General features: G+C 39.1%; 1 protein-coding gene across 2 annotated transcripts in view; it reads left to right on the top strand.

The window, feature by feature from the left end:
• The window catches only part of DNAH3 (dynein axonemal heavy chain 3), a 57,167-nt gene that overhangs the window by 35,542 nt on the left and 1,016 nt on the right, over positions 1 to 20,609 (top strand). For both annotated transcript variants that reach the window (XM_048320815.1, XM_048320814.1), the window contains exons 41-60: positions 371 to 607; positions 995 to 1,098; positions 2,097 to 2,391; positions 2,868 to 3,047; positions 4,072 to 4,195; positions 4,287 to 4,443; positions 5,337 to 5,480; positions 5,968 to 6,634; positions 6,745 to 6,910; positions 7,242 to 7,458; positions 8,414 to 8,596; positions 9,484 to 9,682; positions 10,590 to 12,731; positions 13,704 to 13,929; positions 14,298 to 14,542; positions 15,867 to 15,983; positions 16,764 to 16,918; positions 17,685 to 17,852; positions 18,652 to 18,794; positions 19,359 to 19,563. In XM_048320815.1, the coding sequence (XP_048176772.1) occupies positions 371 to 607; positions 995 to 1,098; positions 2,097 to 2,391; positions 2,868 to 3,047; positions 4,072 to 4,195; positions 4,287 to 4,443; positions 5,337 to 5,480; positions 5,968 to 6,634; positions 6,745 to 6,910; positions 7,242 to 7,458; positions 8,414 to 8,596; positions 9,484 to 9,682; positions 10,590 to 12,731; positions 13,704 to 13,929; positions 14,298 to 14,542; positions 15,867 to 15,983; positions 16,764 to 16,918; positions 17,685 to 17,852; positions 18,652 to 18,794; positions 19,359 to 19,563 (6,074 nt within the window). The remainder of the gene's footprint in view (positions 1 to 370; positions 608 to 994; positions 1,099 to 2,096; positions 2,392 to 2,867; positions 3,048 to 4,071; positions 4,196 to 4,286; positions 4,444 to 5,336; positions 5,481 to 5,967; positions 6,635 to 6,744; positions 6,911 to 7,241; positions 7,459 to 8,413; positions 8,597 to 9,483; positions 9,683 to 10,589; positions 12,732 to 13,703; positions 13,930 to 14,297; positions 14,543 to 15,866; positions 15,984 to 16,763; positions 16,919 to 17,684; positions 17,853 to 18,651; positions 18,795 to 19,358; positions 19,564 to 20,609) is intronic.

Below are 20,609 nucleotides of genomic sequence, written 5' to 3'. Positions count from 1 at the left end.
AACACACTCAGTGATCTCACTGATCAGTATTACTAATAGTTCTTTGACCAGCATACAGAGCTTTCACATTTGGAAACTGGTGTCACTACAAAACTGAATATAATCTTGTGAGTATTCTCTGTGTTTTGCTTGCTGTTTGCTACCATCTGAAGAAGAGAGTTAGGACTCTTTCTAAATATTTTTCTTCTAATTTCATTTTTATTTGTAAACAGTATTTTACACAGACAAGATCCTCCTTTTGTAGATTGGCTTCATTCCACTGAAAACAGTGCTTTACTTTTGTCTCAGGGTACTTTTGCAAAAATGCATTTTGAATTGGGGTTTATGGTTGTTACTGGCATTTAACTAAAATTCAAAATACGTGTTTTAGATGAAATAAAGGAATCTGATGAAGAGGACAGGGAAAGCTTGTCCAATCAGCAGATCACCTCATGGCTGCAGGCCCTTTTCCTTTTTGCTTTGGTGTGGACAATTGGAGGGATCATTGATGCAGACAGCAGAAGAAAATTTGATTCGTTTTTCCGCAACTTGCTCAATGGAATGAATGAGGAAAACCCACGCCCTAAAAATGTGAAGCTTAACAAAAATAATATCTTCCCAGAAAAAGGTGCTTCTTCGTAACTGTACTTGCTTGGCCTTTTATAAAGCAGTAAGAAAGCTTGGCACTTAGTGTGCCTGGCAGATGTTAAGTCTGCAGCAGAGCCACCATCTGCCAAGCCTTGGGCTGCACAGTTGGGTGCCCTTTCCTGGCTCTTTTACCCAGGAGCAGCATATGCCTTCTGTTGTACTCAAACAATGTGGCTGAATCTGACCTAAAATAATTTGGTGATGATAATGGCAGTGGGGGGGTGGGGGGGAATGGGAGGGTGGGGGTGTATGTTGTGTATCTACTAGAAAGCTTCCATTATCTCAGTGTTGAACATCTCACACTCAAATTAATGAAGTTTATAATTTAATCAGTGGGTTTTCCTATGTTGTGTTTTTCAATTAACAGGGAGTGTTTATGACTTCTATTTTCACAAGCGTGGCCATGGGCAGTGGCACATGTGGACAGACTGCATCACAAAGGAAGAGCAAGTTATCGCCCCAGGGGCTAAGGTGCACAGTGGTGTCTTTATTGTAGAAAATAATTATTTGAACTAAATGATTTAGAGGTATAAATAACTATATGAGGCTGTTTAATGGTTGCTTTGCAACATTTCATTAGTCTCTGTAAGCTCCTGTTCATGCTTTTGTCTCAGTTCTGGTAGCACCGACACTGGAAGTTCAGCACTGCAGGTGCACATGGAGCCCTGAGGTTTCCTGGTGGCTAAAATTTGGGTTCTGCTTTTTTCTCTAACAGCCTCTGATATTGGGGAAACCATGGCAGGAAAAAGCCAAAGCCTGAATTTCCATTCCTTCATTTCTGTTTCCAGTGGTTAATCTTATGATATTATGGTATAAGTTACTTAGAGAAAGCAAGCAAAGAGATTTACTACTACTTTGGGATATGGGGAACAGTACTGAGAGTCCTGGATCCCCTCCATTTCCAAATAGGGACACTCAGATTTTGATGGCAGCTGTGAACTGAATGGAAGTGAAGCACATCAGAGATCGGCAGATGAAACTTCAAGATAACTTAAGCTTGTTCAACTTTTCATTCCATTGTAGTTGCAATTGTCTTGTCTATTAAGTACATGAGAGATGTAAGATTACATTTCATTCTGCTGCCGAGAATCTTCCCTCAGTATCAAATCCACAGCTGCTAATCATGAGTAAAAAGTGAAGAAGAGAAAAAAATTTCCAAACCAGTGTTCCTTTCCCTTTGCACAGTAGGGTAACAGAACTAGGCCATACTTTATAGTTCTCCATCCAGGCTTTATATAATGTTTGTAAACCATGATATAGATAATACTGGTTGTGCTATTGACTGTACAAGCCCTGAACAAGACGTGGGGCCATAGTATCTACTAGAACCTTGTTATAGCTTAGGTTTTCAGACAATAGCATTTTATAAAAATGCATTTGTGCTGCAGGGTTCCTGTAGTTGCTTGCAAATTCATGTTGATTAAGGTATTAGATGTTTGATTTTCCTGTTTTACTTTACTTTCCTGCAGGTATCTGAGCTGATCATTCCAACAATGGAAACTGCCAGACAAATGTTTTTTCTTAAAACATATGTGGAGCATAGTGTCCCTTTGCTTTTTGTGGGTCCCACTGGCACTGGAAAAACAGCTATAACAAACAATTTTCTACTAAAACTTCCAAAGGAAAAATACATCCCGAGTTTCATCAACTTCTCTGCAAGAACCTCTGCTAACCAAACCCAGGATATTATTATGTCCAAGCTGGACAGAAGAAGAAAAGGATTATTTGGACCTCCTGCAGGGAAAGAAGCTATAATTTTTGTGGGTAAGACATATTTTTCATTTTTAAAAATCATTTTTATTCCGGCTTTAGGCAAAAGAAGTGGTTCACTGAGACTAGTAAATTTGGATTGCCTCAGTGCTTTTTGGCTTTTTTCAGGTATCCAGAGAATCATAGAATCCTAGAATCTCCCGAGCTGGAGGGGACACACAAGAACCATCAAAGAATTAGCACTGCCCTTGCTGAGAGGTTTAAGTGGTGGTTGTCTTCAGAATAGTTCTTAGAGTTGCAGTGGAACATGACATGAAATTAAACAAAATCACCAGGCACACTAAATTAAGCCATCACCCCTAATTATCCCTGCGAGGTATAATTGTATTTGATTTTGGTTACTTCAATGGGAAGCATAAATAAAAACACACAGCCTTTTTCTACCTCTAGTTCAGTTATTTTTCCTTCTTAGAAGAAAACGAAATTCCTAAACACTGAGGTTTTTTATTCAATGTCTGTGTTCTCCACAGATGACCTAAACATGCCTGAAAAGGAAGTGTATGGAGCGCAGCCAGCTATTGAGCTTCTGAGGCAATGGATTGATCACAGGCACTGGTACGACAGGAAAGATGCATCCCACATCAGTATCAGAGATGTGCTGCTTGTCTCAGCTATGGGTCCCCCCGGGGGAGGCAGGAATGACATTACAGGTAGGAAATGCATTAGTGTGGCAAGTGGTTATCTAGCTGACTGAACTTCAGAGGTGGGTTCAGGTTTGCTCATGGCAAATTCTACATTTATCTGTGACTGGTGAATCTACAGGTGCATTCACTGAGTGGGTCATTCCAAGTACAGGTCTGTTAGGTTCAAGTTCAAATCTCTGCCTTTTCCAGGGGGAGTTTAATCAACCTTAGAAAGAATGTTTTTATGTTGATTAAACGGTGAATGACGGAAGTTATTCTAAAATTAGCAATGGAGATTATTTCCATTTTCTATTCTTTGGAAAAGGGAGGGAATACATCTTCTTACCATGCCTCTGGCAAGTCTCTTCTGAAGTTGTATCTGCTGCTGCTAAGTAGGCTGCCTGCATTTATTTACAAGCATGTTACCTGCAACTCCACGATTCCTGTCACAGCAGCATAAGGGAGGTTATATTTTCTAACAAAAAAATTACGTAAATAAAAGCCCTAATGTAGCTGCAGCTGCATTACTATAGGCTACATACATCTGCATTGTTATAAAGCACTTCCTTCTACTTCCCTTCATATAAACACTGTGGTACAGATATAACTGTATATGCTCTGAGGAGGCTTTATGAAATTAACTATTCTGATATAGCTGAATTTCTAAAATTTACTTGGGTAGAGACTGATTCTTTTTAGGTGAAAGCCAGTAACAAGATCCTTGACTTTGTAAAGTTTTACTGTGTCATATCATAATCAATAAGGCTGGGTGAGCTGAAATTTCAAATTGGGTAATAGCGGCCTTGTAATGGAGATGCATGGTTTACAGACTCAAAAGAGTAATTTTAAGTAAAATACTGATAAAAAATATAAACCAGTTTATATTTCTTTTGCATCACTGCTAGGGCAAAAATTTGCCAGAAACAAAATCAGGAAGCTGGTCCCAGATTGAAATGTTGTTTTAGTGACAGTCAGTCCTAGAGGATGCTAGCTGAAAGGTGGAAGGATATTTGAACGTTGAAATCTCTCTGCATCCATCTGTGTTTCACAGGACGCTTCACACGGCACTTGAATATTGTCTCTATCTGTTCTTTCAATGATGACATTTTAACCAAGATTTTCACTGCAGTTACTGACTGGCACTTCAGCAAAGGCTTTGATGCTTCATTTCTGAGGTAATGGGATCTATTTCCTGTAGCACCTTTGTTGTCTTTTACCTGTGATTTATCTGCAGAAGTTAAAATTGTATTTCTTTTCCTTCTTAAGGCTGGGTAAGATGATGGTCCAAGCGACATCGGTGATTTATAAATTGGCAGTTAATAATTTTCTCCCAACTCCTTCAAAATCCCACTATGTCTTTAATCTACGGGATTTTTCCAGGGTTATTAAAGGAGTTCTGCTCTGTCCACACACTCATTTGCAAGTAAGTTGTAGTTTAATTATGTTGATGTAGAAGAGAGCAGTAGAAAAAGTAAATTATTTCTATAATATCAGTAAGTAAATATCTCAAAATACATGAACTATGATTTCAATAGATTTACAGGGTTTAAAATCAGAATAGTCCCTGAATACCTTGGTTTGTATTTTCTGTCTGTCTCTGAGGGAGAGAGCTGTCATTTTGTTAATATTCTTTACATGTAATACAGTTGGGCCCAGAGGTCCAAGATCCTCCTGTTAAAGTCTGTACATCAAGGCAGACAGTCCCCTCTGTTGAACTTGCAAACTAAATACAAAAAAGAAACAAACTTGAGAAAAGACTCAGTTTCTCTTTTTACAAATGGCAAACAGTCATGAACAGGACTGAATAATTTCATCCTGAGTTTGCCTCTTGTCACAAACTACAAATTAATACTGAGAGATGTATATGATATTCACCCTTCTACTTTTTTTCATCCCTTTACAGTAAAATGTCAGATAAAAAGAGTATTAAAGGTTTTATTTCTGCTGGAGGAATGTGTTTGGTGCAGAAACAGAACAAACCAGCTACAAGCTATTCAAGGGAAATCTTAGCCAGGGTGGGTTTTAGGGCTTGGGTTACAGCCCATGAGCCAGACCTTGGAAGGACGGAGTAGAGAAAAAGGTTTGACATGAGAGTCCCAGTTTGTGTTGGCAGGAAGGACAAGATGGTAACTAGGTGAGGAATCCAGTTAAGTTAGCAGATGCTGGGCCATGTGCTGAATGGCTTGGGATTGAAAGATTCCCACTGAGTTTAGTATGAGGTATAGCAGGGTCCAGATGGACATTTCTAACCTTTTCTTTTTGAACAAATCCTGCCTAAGCTATATTTATCAATTTTGTTTGTATTTACATTTTCAGGATGGAGATAAACTGATCAGACTTTGGATTCATGAGGTTTACAGAGTTTTCTATGATCGTTTGGTTGATGAGGATGACAAGAACGTTTTCTTTCAGATGGTACAAGAGACAACATTAAACAGCTTCAAGCAGAACCTTAATAAGGTATTTTTGGGTAATGTGCTGGGACCAAGATGATACTGATGCATTTTCAGAAATACTTAAACATTGAGATTAAATCAGTACTGGAGACATTTTGCAATGTTTTGATCAGTGAATTTAAAAAGTATGGACAATCTTCTATTCAGCATTGAGTATTATACATATTTTTATTCAAGATACTTCATATCAGAATGTTTTATAGCTTCTGAGGGATTCTGTGTTGGTACAGAGGACCAACTGAAGTGGAATAAATGTCTTGCACAGCATTTATCTGTGTTTTTACTTAAGATAAAAGATTATTTGGATGCTCCAATGGGTGTAGTGGGTACCTTTCTGAGAAGCCTTTTGAGAACTTGTTCTATATTTGACAGCAGTATCTCTCTGTGAGGTATTCATATGTGGAAACCTGCATGTCAACCTACAGAATTATGAGTTTAAGGAAAATTCCCTAATAGTTAGAATTATCTGTTGATCCTTGTCTTTTTCCTAGGTACTGGGTCATCTCTCACCTATTGGAAAAGTCACTGATGATAATATTCGCGCCCTGTTCTTTGGGGACTACATAAAGCCGAGCAGTTCTGTCAAAATTTATGATGAAATCACAGACTTAAAGCAGCTGACAAGCGTGATGGAATTCTACCTTGAGGAGTACAACAATATGAGCAAGGCACCGATGTCCCTGGTCATGTTCCAGTTTGCTATCGAGCACATCTCAAGGATATGCAGGGTACTGAAACAGGACAGTGGACACCTGCTGCTGGTGGGTGTTGGCGGGAGCGGCCGGCAAAGCGCGACCAAGCTTGCCACCTTCATGAATTCCTTTGAGCTCTTCCAGATCGAAATTACCAAGTCCTATGGCATCAGTGAATGGAAGGATGATATTAAGCAAGTCATGCTGAAAGCAGGTGTTGGTAACAACAATGTGTCTTTTTTGTTCTGCGATAATCAAATAAAGGATGAATCATTTGTGGAAGACATCAACATGCTTTTAAATACTGGGGATGTGCCTAATATCTTTGCAGCAGATGAGAAGGCTGAAATTGTTGAGAAAATGCAAAGTGCAGCAAGGGTGGAGAACAGGAGAATTGAAGCCACGCCCCTTGCTATGTACAGTTTCTTTATTGAAAGGGTGAAGAAAAATTTGCATATTGTCTTAGGTCTGTATACAATGTGTTGTTTCTCAGAATATTTTTATTTAGGTTTATTTTTTTTTCAGCTTCCTAACTGCAAAGAAACTTAGGTGACAACCATGTTTTTATTTTTGTAGCCATGAGTCCTATTGGAGATGCCTTTCGGAATCGATTACGGATGTTCCCTTCACTGATAAACTGCTGCACCATTGACTGGTTCCAAACGTGGCCTACAGATGCTTTGGAAATGGTTGCTAACAAGTTTTTAGAGGATATTGAGCTCAAAGATGACATTAGAAAAGAGTATGAGTTTATCTCTCAAGAAACATATGAATCAAAAGTTTGTTCCCCCACCCCTCGTGCCCCCAGTGTATTTGATTGGGAGACTGTCCTTATAAATGGACAAAGCTAAGCCAACTCTGGGATTTCAGTGCAAGTCAAAGATACCCCGATATATGCATCTGATGTTTCTGAAAATCTCTTCAACAGGAGTCCAAAATATTTCTAATAATGGGGAAAATACATTTCTGCCTTCCCTAACACTAACATGACTTCATAAGCTTAGAGTAATTTTTTGATAGTTGACATAAAGACAGACTGTATTTTTGAAGTAATGTGGAAAATTTTCCCCTAGGGTTGTGTCAGTGTGCAAGTACTTCCAAGAAAGTGTGAGAGAACTCTCTGCTGGCTACTACGCTACGCTGCGCAGACACAACTACGTGACACCAACGTCCTACGTGGAGCTGATTCTCACCTTCAAGACTCTGCTGAGTAGAAAAAGGGAAGAAGTTGACATGATGAGGACTCGTTATCTTGTGGGACTTGAAAAGCTTGAATTTGCATCTTCACAAGTAAGTTTCAGATGAAAATGCTGAATATGTGCCACATGCATACTTCATGTATGGGGTCTGTATGGTTGAAGCTTACAAAAATAAAACTTACTAATTTGTTCTTCACTATGTTCATGATGCTGTTGATAGTTTTCTACAGAAAGCCAGCAGGAAAAGTTAGATTACTGCTTAGTAAATTGAAGAAATTGTAATCTCTATGTTTGGGTTATAGCTCTTCATAGCAAACAAAATTGAAATGAAGGTACTCATTAAATGTTGAAGGAATAAACCTTATAAATTTCATTATTGTCTCAAAACCTTATATGGAGAATCCATGCCTCAGAGTTCTAGGACCTATTACCCTTTCCAAAATAGAGGAGAAATTAAAAAACATTGTAAGAGAATATTAAACATTAATTCTTGAGTAGATTCCCAGTAGGAAATGGATCAGATTTATTTATTCCAGATAAATAATCCCTTTTTCAACCCATGTGATCCAGGGATTGATCTTTCTAAGGCACAAACTCAAGGGGCTTCTGGATAGTTGCTGGATGAAGAAGAAGATCCAGTTTGCAGCTGTTGCTGTCACTAATTCTGTGTTCCATTCCAGGTTTCTTTTGAATTTTGTTTTCCAGCTGTGCAATAAAGGATTATTTGGGCTTTCATTATCTGAAAGTGACTGTGAGGAAGAAATAGAATTAAACAATATATTTCTCATTATTGACATTAATGAATCTGACAAAAGCAAGTGTATTGCATAGACAATGATTAAAATATCTTTAAAAAAATCTACTCAGTTAAATGAAACAACTCTTAGTAAAAATAAACAAGAGAATTATTAATTCTTTAGATCAAATGTCCTTTTTTTGATTGTCTTAATATAGGGCCCTCCTATCTTTCTTCATGAGACATCAAGATATGACATGCATGCAATGTTTACACAGACTTTTTCTTGATTTCCTGTTGTATCCATCAGGTTGCCGACATGCAGAAAGAACTGACTGACCTTCAGCCTGAACTGATTAAAACGTCTGCAGAAACAGAAAAAATGATGGTCAAGATTGAAAAGGAAACAGTTGAAGTAGATGCAAAAAAGGCAATAGTGTCAGCAGATGAAAAGGAAGCCAATGATGCAGCTGCTGTTGCCCAAGCTATTAAGGTGGTGCCCAAGGGCTTGAGCCTGGAGCGTGATGGGTTCCAAGTAAATGGGAGCTGTGATGATGTGATGATGTGTTAATGGGGTGAGCCAAGCTCTTAGAGTAACAAAATTGCAGGAGATGATGAATGACACGTTCCTAATATAAACACGGTAAATTTGGGCTGTTTGGAGTATGACTGCACATCACAGTCCTGCATAGCTTCCCTTTCTAGTTCACGTTCCAAAAGCTGTATATTTCTTTACTAATATATTCTCATTTTCAACAGATTGAATAACGAGTTTATACTGTTTCCATGCCCAAAGACAGTTAATTTAGAGTTAGCTGAGGTAATTTGGCATATGCTGCATGTAGTCCTGTTAGGCATAACTTTAGAGGTAATGCCACAGCCAGACATCTGTAACACAGAATTTCCTGTGGGAAGCCTCAAGATTCCTCAATATTTTTTTGTAACTAGCTGGAAATGTCAGTGATATATAATATGGATAATTACTGAGATCAGAGTATCTGATAAAGAATTTAAGCGACACAGTATCCATTTTTCACCTGATCAGCACTGTAAGATTTAACTAAGAACAACTGTCTCTAACCTTTATTTTAATTCTCATTGCCAAACCAGAGAGACCTTGATCTTGAAAGCTTGTGTGACATTTTTAATTATCAGTTCAGTTTATGGAAGTTACTAATTTCTCTACAAACCTTCTCTCTTTAAACTGTGCTGTCAAATGGTGAAAGTAGTTTTCTCTCCAAGAAACGTTGTGAAGAGTCTATTTAATGGATGCTTAACAAGACAGAAGGTTCTCCGAGGCTGTGCTATAGTGGGGGGTGATCAGGCTGCAGACCTGGTATTGTATGAAGGTTCACAGCTTTCTGCCCAATGTCTTAACAGGACGAATGTGAAGCAGACCTTGCAGAGGCTCTGCCAGCTCTGGCTGCTGCAGAGGCAGCTCTCAACACCCTGAATCCTTCAGACATCACTCTTGTGAAATCCATGCAGAATCCCCCTGGTCCTGTCAAGCTCGTCATGGAGAGTATCTGTGTCATGAGGGCAGTTAAGCCAGAGAGGAAACCCGACCCCAATGGCAGCGGTAATGACACAGCTTTTGTTATCCCTGCCCCAGGAATGTGTGGCTGCTGCTGAGGTGTGCTGGTGAGGTGCTTCTGGCATGAACGCAGCCTCGTGCATTGGAGGTGCATTTTGCTGGCAGTGGCAAGTACACTGAGTAGTGAAGAGCTGCTTTTGCCATGCTGGCATACTGCCCTTGCCTGACACTGTTGTACAAGCTTTGTAAATATGATCCCAGTCGCCTGCACAAAGTCATCTCTTCAACTTGCTTTGACCCAACCTTGAGATTTGCATTGCCTTGAGGAGCTCTGGGTGCTGGAGGTGTGCTGTGCACCATCTGCCTGTGTTTCCCCCTGTAACCCCTGCTTCCAAACTATCAGTTATGCTGGGAGAGGGAATTCTAATTATACCTGTCATAGGTAATTATTCTAATAAGCCTTTTCTGTGTGGTTTAATGTTGTTATTGTGGGGTTGCACAGGATTTGCGAGGTGGGAAAGAGACCTTTTTCTTTCACTTTTCATCCACCTTATGCCTATACAGCTCAACCCTTCATAATTAAAAATGAGGATGATATAAATGCCTTTTATCCCAAATGGTCTTATCTAGATTAAGAAGGAATACTTCCACAGTTACTGATTTATCTAATAGACAATGCTGAGAAAGACTGTATAGTAATTGGCCTCCCTTAATGTGCTTGGTTGATTTAGAATTAATATGCAGTTAATAAATATGACATTGGTTAGTGATGCTGAAGGTCCTGTCTGAATTCCTTTAGGTAATGATTTTCCCAAACTATTTAATAGTCTTTGCATAGTAAAATTCCATTGCAATATCATTGATGTTAATTCTTCATACTATGTTTCAAAGTACTTTTTTCACTTTGAACATGCATGTATTACGCCTGATTTTAGTCTTATTTGCAATATAGGTAAAATGATTGAAGACTTCTGGGGGCCAGCTAAAAAACTTCTTTCAGATATTAAGTTCCTTGACAGATTAAAGTCATATGATAAAGATAAAATTCCTCCTGCTATAATGAAGAAGATTAGAGAGAAATTTATGAATCATCCTGATTTTCAGCCAGAGGTCGTAAAAAATGTCTCATCTGCCTGTGAAGGCCTTTGCAAGTGGGTGCGAGCCATGGAGGTGTATGACCGTGTTCAGAAAGTGGTTGCCCCAAAGCGTGAGCGTTTGCAAGAGGCTGAAGGAATACTGGACATTCAAATGCAGAAGCTACAAGTGAAACAAGCAGAACTTAAGGAGGTTGTTGATCGCCTTCAAGCTTTGCAAGATGAGTTTGACAAAATGAATAACCGGAAGAAAGACTTAGAAAATAATATTGAACGTTGTTCACAAAAGCTCGTGAGAGCTGAGCAGCTGATTAGTGGTCTTGGTGGAGAGAAGGAGAGGTGGACAGAAGCTGCACGGTTATTAGGAATTCAGTACATAGACCTAGTAGGGGATGTGTTGTTGTCATCAGGAACTGTGGCTTATTTGGGAGCCTTTACTGTTGATTATCGCCTAAAATGCCAAAAGCAGTGGCAGGATCTGTGCATTGAAAAGAACATACCATGCTCCAGCGATTTTAGCTTAAGTAATACATTAGGGGATCCAGTCAAAATCCGTGCATGGCAGATTGCTGGATTGCCAGTTGATTCTTTTTCCATTGACAATGGTGTAATTGTTTCTAACTCAAGAAGATGGGCTTTAATGATAGATCCTCAAAGGCAAGCTAACAAGTGGATAAAAAATATGGAGAAAACTAACAAGCTGTCAGTTATCAAATTATCTGACACACATTATGTGAGGACATTAGAAACTGCTCTTCAGCTTGGAACACCAGTCTTGCTAGAAAATATTGGTGAAGAATTAGATGCTTTCTTAGAACCCATTTTATTAAAGCAAACATTCAGACAACAAGGAGTAGAATACATGAAATTAGGGGAAAATATAATTGAATATTCAAAAGACTTCAGGTTTTACATGACAACTCACTTAAGAAATCCTCATTATTATCCTGAAGTGGCTGTGAAAGTTTGTCTACTCAATTTCATGATTACACCTTTGGGTCTTCAGGACCAGCTCCTTGGAATTGTAGCTGCAAAGGAAAAGCCTGAGCTAGAAGAAAAGAAAAACCAACTCATTATAGAAAGTGCAGCCAATAAGAAACAACTAAAAGAAATAGAAGATAAAATCCTGGAGGTCCTTTCCCACTCAGAAGGAAACATCTTAGAGGATGAAACAGCAATTAATATTTTGTCTTCTTCCAAGGAGTTATCAGCAGAAATCTCTGAAAAGCAAAAAATTGCCTCTATAACCGAGAAGGAAATAGATTCTACTCGAATGGGGTATAAGCCAGTTGCTGTTCATTCAGCTGTTGTCTTCTTCTGCATCTCTGATCTGGCAAACATTGAACCTATGTACCAGTATTCATTGATTTGGTTCATTAACTTGTATGTTCAATCTATTGCTAAAAGCAGAAAGAGTGGACGTCTACAGGAGAGAATTAAAAATATAACTGACCATTTCACAGTAAGCATCTATAATAATGTCTGTCGTTCACTGTTTGAAAAGGACAAGCTGTTATTCTCCTTCCTTCTGACAGTAGGCATTATGAAGGGAAAAGGCCAGATAGATGATGCAGTTTGGCGTTTCCTACTGACAGGAGGTGTTGCTCTTGATAATCCTCACCCCAATCCAGCTCCAGACTGGCTGTCCAACAAATCATGGGCTGAGCTCGTACGTGCATCTTGCCTGACAAACCTCCAGGGGCTAATGGAACACGTAAGAGAGAATTCTTCCAAGTGGAAGCCAATCTATGACTCTGTCAGACCCCATGAAGAAGCCTTCCCGGATGCCTGGAGCGCGCTGACGGGGTTAGACCGCATGGTTCTTCTCAGGTGTTTGCGACCTGACAAAATTATCCCAGCAGTGCACATCTTCATTGTGGAAAACATGGGAAGAACATTTATTGAACCACCTACATTTGATCTTGGAAGAAGTTACAGTGATTCAAATTGTTGTGCCCCTTTGATTTTTATATTATCACCGGGTGCTGATCCCATGGCAGGTGAGATTGGTATTAAAAACCCATTTTTTTATCTGGTTAAATGTCACTGAGTCTGACTAAATGAATAGTCAGACTACAGTTAATAGTGTAGGCCTTTAAAGTGTCTCTAAGGTACAATACAGCAATGAGGGAATATCAAACATTGGCATCTGCCCATATATAAACAATGACAGTAAAATTGTTAGAGGGTGGAATGAAAGTAGTGGTGATGAAATGTCTTGGTCTCTGAACAGCAATTTGGGGATCTAACAGACTGTAGCATCCAGACCAGTTTATAATTTATACTTGCATTACAATTCTTTCCGTGGGTGTTGGAGGTTTGCCCCAGTCTTTATTGCAACCCCTCCTCCAGAAAGTTTCCTCCCTCTCGGTTGCTAATTAAATGGTGTGTATTGGCCACACTTAAAACCACATTTGTTAAATGTCCTTTAACGTGTAACCACCCAGATTATTTTTAAATCTGGTTTTCTGCCAAAAGAACTGTGATATGGAGCCATACCGTAAGGATGTATTTCCAGAAAGTACTGATTTTGATAGCAAAGTTGGAGGTCTATTTTTAGCCAGATCTTAAGATCTGGCTAAATTTGCAGCTCAACCCCCATAAACAATTGTACCTGTGCAACAGAGAGAGCCGAGGGGTGTTGTGCAGACTGCAGCTGAACACCCGGGGGCCAAGGAGAGGACAGCCATTTAACCTGGCTGGTTTTGGGGTTGGGCTTTTTTTATTAATACTTTGTACCCCTAAATTTTAGTATATGCCTCAGCGACACAGTGACTGATACAGCATATGATGCTACTTCTGGGTTGTTGAGGTGGTTTTATTTGTTATTTTTTTTAATTTTTAATTTTAATATTTGTTAACATTTGTTGACTTTTCTCCCTTTAATGACATTGCAAAAATGATGACTATAACATATTCTACTTCCTAATAGAGTTTGTCTTTGTTTGCATGTATAAAACTTGCCATCCTAGGTTTGCTAAAATTTGCTGATGATGTTAGCATGGGAAGCTCAAACATTCAAACGGTTTCGCTTGGCCAGGGCCAGGGCCCAATAGCAGAAAAAACAATTTACAAGGCTATTACTGAGGGAACCTGGGTAGTGTTACAAAACTGCCATCTTGCAACCAGCTGGATGCCTGCCTTGGAAAAAATCTGTGAGGAAGTTATAGTGCCTGAGAATACCAATGATAAATTCAGGTAGGAGTTTTAGTATTTTGCACTTTTTAATGTGAGTATTTCCTGTTTGCTGAAGACACTACTAACAAGAAATTAAACTACTTTTGTAAGAATGCCTAAGTATGATATTCATATCATTTATGTGCAGTGATAAAATAAAGATCCATCATTAAGAGTTCATCTTTTCTACCTGTCCAATATAATCTGCTCTGTCTGCATTTTAGAACAAATTTAGATGTTATCTTTATAGTTAAACAAGGAGTAAAACTTAGTCTTCTATAGATCAAGATGCAGGATTATAATACTGATTTTATTATTATTGTTATTACTACTACTACTGTTACTATCATGTGATTTTTTAATAATGTGCTTTGCAAACTTCTTTTTAGGTTGTGGTTAACTAGTTATCCATCAGAAAAGTTTCCTGTTAGTATCCTCCAGAATGGCATCAAAATGACAAATGAGCCTCCAAAAGGTGTTAGAGTGAACCTCCTTCGCTCCTACCTGAACGATCCCATCTCTGACCCCGTGTTCTTTCAAAGCTGCCAAAAGCCAAAAATGTGGCAAAAACTGCTTTTTGGCCTTTGCTTTTTTCATGCTGTTGTGCAGGAAAGGAGAAACTTTGGCCCACTGGGTAAGTTTTAGATTATTTTGCACTTTGTTTCAAAAAAAAGATTTGTGGTTTTGAAATGCATTGCTGGAGCCTCTCTGTAAAAAGGCAGTACTATTAACAGTATTGCAAGAGTGCAATCTGCATTGCACAGAGCATCATAAAGTTTAAAAGCTGTTATTTGCAGGGATTCTTATTTAGCCAAAGCTGCTTCTGAAACTTCTAAAAGTATTACCCCAGGGAAGACTAGAAAGTACCATTTTTCCAAATAAATATATTATACAGAACTTACATGAAATGATAGCTTACTAAATTATTAACTTATTACTGTAGTTCTTTCTAACAATGAAATTCAGATCTGTTTTAAATTTTTGTAATTAAAAATATGCCTTCTTCTATTCTGCTTTTGTTATTTATGTGCATACTTTGTTTTATCAAACCTAGTGCATGTATTTACTTGGTGTGAAGCAAATCTGTGTCGCTGCAGTGTGGTGTTTATAACAGCAATGAAAAGATATGTCATTCATAAGATTTGTGCTTCAGCTTTTTCTGTAATCTTCAAATACATAGAAAACTAGATAGAATTTCTAACATATAGAAATGTATGGACTTAAGAGATTCCATTTTTATAACTGTTTAAAGTTTATGCTCTGCACAGGTGTACATGAAGTCCTCAGTCTTCCATTCCAGCTGAGTTTGCCTTCCTCATAACTGGTTGCTGTTAGGAAATGTTGTATTTTGACTGAAAACCACTGTCATTATTTTAGTAGGCAGCTGTTTAAATAAGCACTAAACTTCCAGTATGAAGACACTAATTTATTGCTTTAGAGTAAAAACTGAATTTTCTAGAGGCCATTTTCTATAGCAACATCTACTGCTGATGTGACCAGCTATCCTGGTGAAGAAGGATAGTTGCATCACTAGCTCTATTTTTGGTTTGCATTAGGGATATAGGTTTTCTGAAGGATTCTTTTATCGAGAATATGTTCCTGTTTGTTTGCTTGCTTGTTTTATTGTACTGTTATTTTGAATGTCATCTGCAAACAGTATTAATAGATGGGCAGATGAAAAATTGAAATCAGTAAGTGAAGTAAAACTCCTGTTCTCATTGTGTCCAGATGGCAACAGATTAGCTTAAAATATCAAGCAGGTAAAATATAATTTTCAGGAAATTTTGATGCCAAAATGCCTATGCTTAATAAACAGCCTGGTGTAGTCCAGGCTCCTTCTAGACTGTCTGGCAGTTGTATCTTCAGCTCTGTAGGAGCAGTGTAGTACCAATCATTTCCTGAGCCCAGCTGTCAGTGCAGTGCACCATTTCCCTGTGTATCTCTTCTGAATTGAACAGGTTGGAATATTCCATACGAATTCAACGAGTCTGACCTCAGAATCAGCATGCAACAGATCCAGATGTTTCTGAATGAATATGAAGAGATCCCATTTGAAGCTCTGACATACCTAACAGGTACAGGCATTACATCCTCTCACATGTGTTTGTTGACTTTGCTAGGCACTTTCAGCTGACACGCTGATAAACTGGTGACTTCTCAACAAACGGAGTGGATTCCACACAGGTTTGTTTTACTGGCCTGCCACATACAATGTGGTTGTCACTGGATGGATATTGGAGTTGGACTGTGATTGGAATTGGATCCTAAACCCTCAGCTGTCGTTGTTTTGACTTGCATATGGCTACAATTACTAATGGTCCAGCAAACCTCCTGGTCTTTGCTTCATGCACATCAAATAAAACCATCCATGGCCTCTGTTCCACCTTCGCTGGTCAATGTGAGCCTGACACAGGAAGCTTTGGTGCTTCACCAGAGGGTGTGATCATACTCAGGGGTTTAGAGCAGGAGGTGTTGACATGTGTAAATAACTCAGTTGCTGTGGCTATTCTGTTCTCTTTCTCCACGGAGATAAGCTGCCTTTTGGCACCTCCTTGTCAGCCTTGTCATTCTTGATTTCTGTTAATATTATGATTAGCTTTATGAAAAAGCATTTTGGGACATGAGTAGCAGTTTCTCAGACCAACTCATAGTGTTCCTTAAACCTCTCATCATCAAGACACATAAATTTGGCCCATAGATGTCCAAGTGTCTAATTTCGATTGAATCAATTCAAGTATAAGACCTAAAAACTTTGGAAGATCTGGAGCTTTGGAGCTTCAGCTTACTAGAGTTTCACATTATTGCAAGATAATTTTTATTTGATCATTAAACTGGTTTTCTTTGTCCTTTTCCAGGGGAGTGTAACTACGGAGGTAGAGTGACAGATGATAAAGACAGGCGTCTCCTCCTGTCCCTGCTTTCTATAGTCTATAACAAGGATATAGAGCAGGAGAAGTACATGCTGTCAGCTGGAGGTGACTACTACATCCCACCACATGGCCCATATGAGGTGAGAAGACAACAAGTGTAAATTCTCTCTGAGTTACTGGGGAGGAGCTTACCTACACTGTGCTTGGATAATGCTGAATACACCAAATAGAAAATAAACCCCATAAGATCATAAAGCCCTGGAATGTATCTTATGTATGAAATAGGAGTCTGGTACTTCATATCTACCATACCCCAATGGGGATGTAGAGATCATCCAACACTCTGGCATTTGTTGATGCAAAGAGCCTGTGTAGGTTTCCAATACAGTTCTAGAAAGCCAATAGGAGTCAGGCTTCAGAAATTTACAGGGTGCTTGTGCACTTTCTTGCCACCAGTCTGACCTTGAAAGCAGCAGTCAGGAGGAAGAGGTGGAATGGCAGGTGTATACTCAGTTTCCATCCTCTTTTTCCCTTCTAACAGCTTCATAGAGATAATGAATGTGCTCAAATCCCACCTATTTGTGTAGCCCACAAGTTGTAGGGATGACACATCCAGCATCCTACCCCCTTCTGTGACTCCTACCAGCACTCCTTGGATATTTCTAATGTACTTTCCTTTCTCTTGCCACTTACATGAGGGTGGTAATAACAACTCCCCCATGAGTTTTTGAATCACTCAGAACTTTTATATTTATCTCTGTGGAGAGTCAGTCAATTCCTGGATGTGTTTAACAGGAAACGACCATCTTTAATTATAAATGGGAAGGTTCTGTCCCAGTTGGGTTTACTGATGGTTTAGGAATATCACATTGCATGATGTCTGGTATCTGAATGTTTGTTTTACAGTCTTATGTTGAATACATACGAAGTTTGCCTATTACAACACACCCTGAAGTGTTTGGACTTCATGAAAATGCAGATATCACCAAGGATAACCAGGAGACCAACCAGCTGTTCCATGCAGTGCTCCTGACTTTGCCTAGAGAAGCAGGGGGAGCTGGCAAGTCCCCTCAGGTAACTGGGGAAGAAAGATCAACTTGCACTCTGGAAAGGTGCCCTTTCCTGTCATGTCCTAGGCCTCAGAGTAACCCAACACCTCTCATCTCATGACTGTAGCATTGGGAGCAGATGTGAATGTCCTTAGAGAGAAGCAGATGGATTTGGCATAGCACCTTTAGGGATGGAATATACCTCCATGACTTTGCATTCAAACAGATTAATACCATGTGTCCTGGCAGCTGAGGTTACTCAGGCCAAATCCATGCCTCTTTGAGATACAGATAAATAACCTTTCAAGCCTCTCAGATTTGACATCCTGTATTTTATATACAAGTGGATTCTTGAACAGTGGTATTGATGGAGCCTCATTTCCTGCAGGGTTGTCCAGTGATCATATTTTCTGATGTCTAATATACTGCAAGTAGAGCTTCTCTTGGGGCTGTGGTATTCATGGGGTCTTCCCATTATTTTGCTCATGCTGCATGCTTTGTCTTTTCCTTCACTGTGGCAGTAATAGGATTATGCTTGTCTGCTCTCCTGCCTATTTCCTTAGAATTTGCCTAAAACCTTGTTGCAAATTAAAAATTATTATTTAACAAATTTAAAATTATTGAGAAGGAAGGAGTAAGCAAGCACATGCAGACAGGATGATCCCCAAAGCAAGTAAGAGCACTATATCTTTAGGAAAATGGACTAAAACACCTATGTGGTTGTACAGAAAAAATATAAAATCTATAGTGTTTTGTGGAATTTATTCAATAAAAATAGGGGGGGAAAGGAATATTTGTTATTCACTGCAAACTTGTGCCTTCAGGAAGTTGTTGAAGATTTGGCACAGGACATCCTGTCCAAACTACCAAGTAGCTTTGATATGGAAGAAGTGATGAAGGCGTACCCAGTACTTTATGAAGAGTCCATGAATACAGTTCTTAGGCAAGAACTAATTCGATTTAACAGGTATGGCTCAGTGTTTTGTGTAGCATTTCTTAAACTGAAATATGCTTGTGTCCATTGCTGCTAGTTGCTCACAAGCCTTAACCAAGCCTTTTACAATACATTTTTCTTAACATGTTAGATTCTGCTTTGGATGAATCTTTTAAAAATACTTGAAAGCTGCAGGTGAGTACCTGAATATAGCAATGGTATTCTTGGAGTATGAACTTGAATCAGGTTTGAGTTTGTTGTGTTGAGGGAGAGCAGCCTGCTTTAGCCTTTGTAAGTGATACCCAGGCCCCAAAATTCACAGCACACTGTGACAGTGAGTACTACAAGCTTTAAAGCTCTCATCACTTGATTTCCCTTGTCTAGAGTGAAAGTTTTCATTGTCTTTTCTCTGTGTGTCTGTTTTTAATCTGTTTGCTTTTCTAAAGTTAAGTAAGAGTTTTGATAACCACAAATTTGATGAGGAATTTCTGACAGGACATTTACCACCTTTATCAACCCTTCATTCAAGTTGGACTGAGGGGTATTTAGCCAGGTAGTAAGAAGTAAATAATGACAATTCCTTTCTTTTCTCTGAAGGCTTACTGAAGTTGTTCGGAGCAGCCTCATTAATATAGGCAAAGCCATTAAAGGCCAAGTGTTGATGTCTTCTGAGCTTGAAGATGTTTTCAACAGCATGCTAATGGGAAAAGTGCCATCAATGTGGGCTTCCAAATCCTATCCATCACTGAAGCCTCTCGGAAGTTACGTGTCCGATCTCCTCTGTCGTTTGGAGTTCTTCCAGGTCTGCTAAACTGAGACTGAGGGGTGTGGGTAGTTGCAGTTGAAAGCTGGATGGGGAGAACGTGTGTCAGTGCTGTCCTTGCTCAGCAGTCCCTGGGTAGCTCCAGACTGTGAGCTGCTCACACACACTCACGGCCAAATACCCTCTGCATTAGCAGCACTGCAGTTCGCTGGGCAATTGCTCAGCAGGGTGAGCTGGGAGTATGATCCCTTGGTGCTAATCCAGTGCTGCGTTTGGTAGTTTCCATCTTTCTATTTCTATAAGATTCATTTTAGTTCAAATTGGTGTCTTAATGGCTTCCTTGCTGAAAGGACACCGAGCTGGGTGTGAGAACGCTTTAGAACCAGTGTGTAACAGGAGCTATGAAATTTTATATACGTGTAAATATCTTTCAAGTTTCATAGAATGTCACACCACTTCCACATACTTTTTTGAACAGACTATTTTAATTTTTAACTCACCATTCCATTATTTTCTCTGCACTCTTAGCACTCTTAAAACTACTTAAAATTTTGGGTATACCTTAAATAGTGAGGTACTGAGATGTAGTGAAACCCCATAAAAGCCAGGAGAGGAGAAAGCTAGGAAGAAGTGTCTGAGAGATTTGTATAAATGGCACTTTCCTGTTTGCTGGATCAGAGCATTGTAGGGGCTTCTTTTGACTCCAAATAACTTCCAGTAGTGTGAGGACATTCTGCCCTTGTTTTGCTTTTTCCTACTGCATTGTGTGGACAAGGCCCAAGATCTCCCTGTCTGGCATCTTTGTACAGGAATGATTTCCTCTGCTAGCATCTGGTATGTAGGCTGTAGTGAGTACCCTCACAGTGATCAGTGAAGAGACATTGATCAGGAAAGAATGTAAAAGAATTTGGCCTTTTTGCATGTTAGGAGATTGGTGGAGATTATTTTGATAAAAGTGTCCAAATTCAATCACTTTTCTGTTTTGGGGGGCCACTATCTAGACTTAACAAAACACATGCTACTTTCTGAAATTTTTCTCAGTAGCACTGAGTTCTGGTTGTTTCAGAATGAGTGATTATTTTGGT

This window comes from Corvus hawaiiensis, chromosome 16 (genome assembly GCF_020740725.1).
Source record: "Corvus hawaiiensis isolate bCorHaw1 chromosome 16, bCorHaw1.pri.cur, whole genome shotgun sequence".
Lineage (NCBI taxonomy): Eukaryota > Metazoa > Chordata > Aves > Passeriformes > Corvidae > Corvus > Corvus hawaiiensis.
The sequence above is the reverse complement of the archived record's forward strand: the minus strand, read 5'-3'. Positions and strand labels throughout refer to the sequence as shown.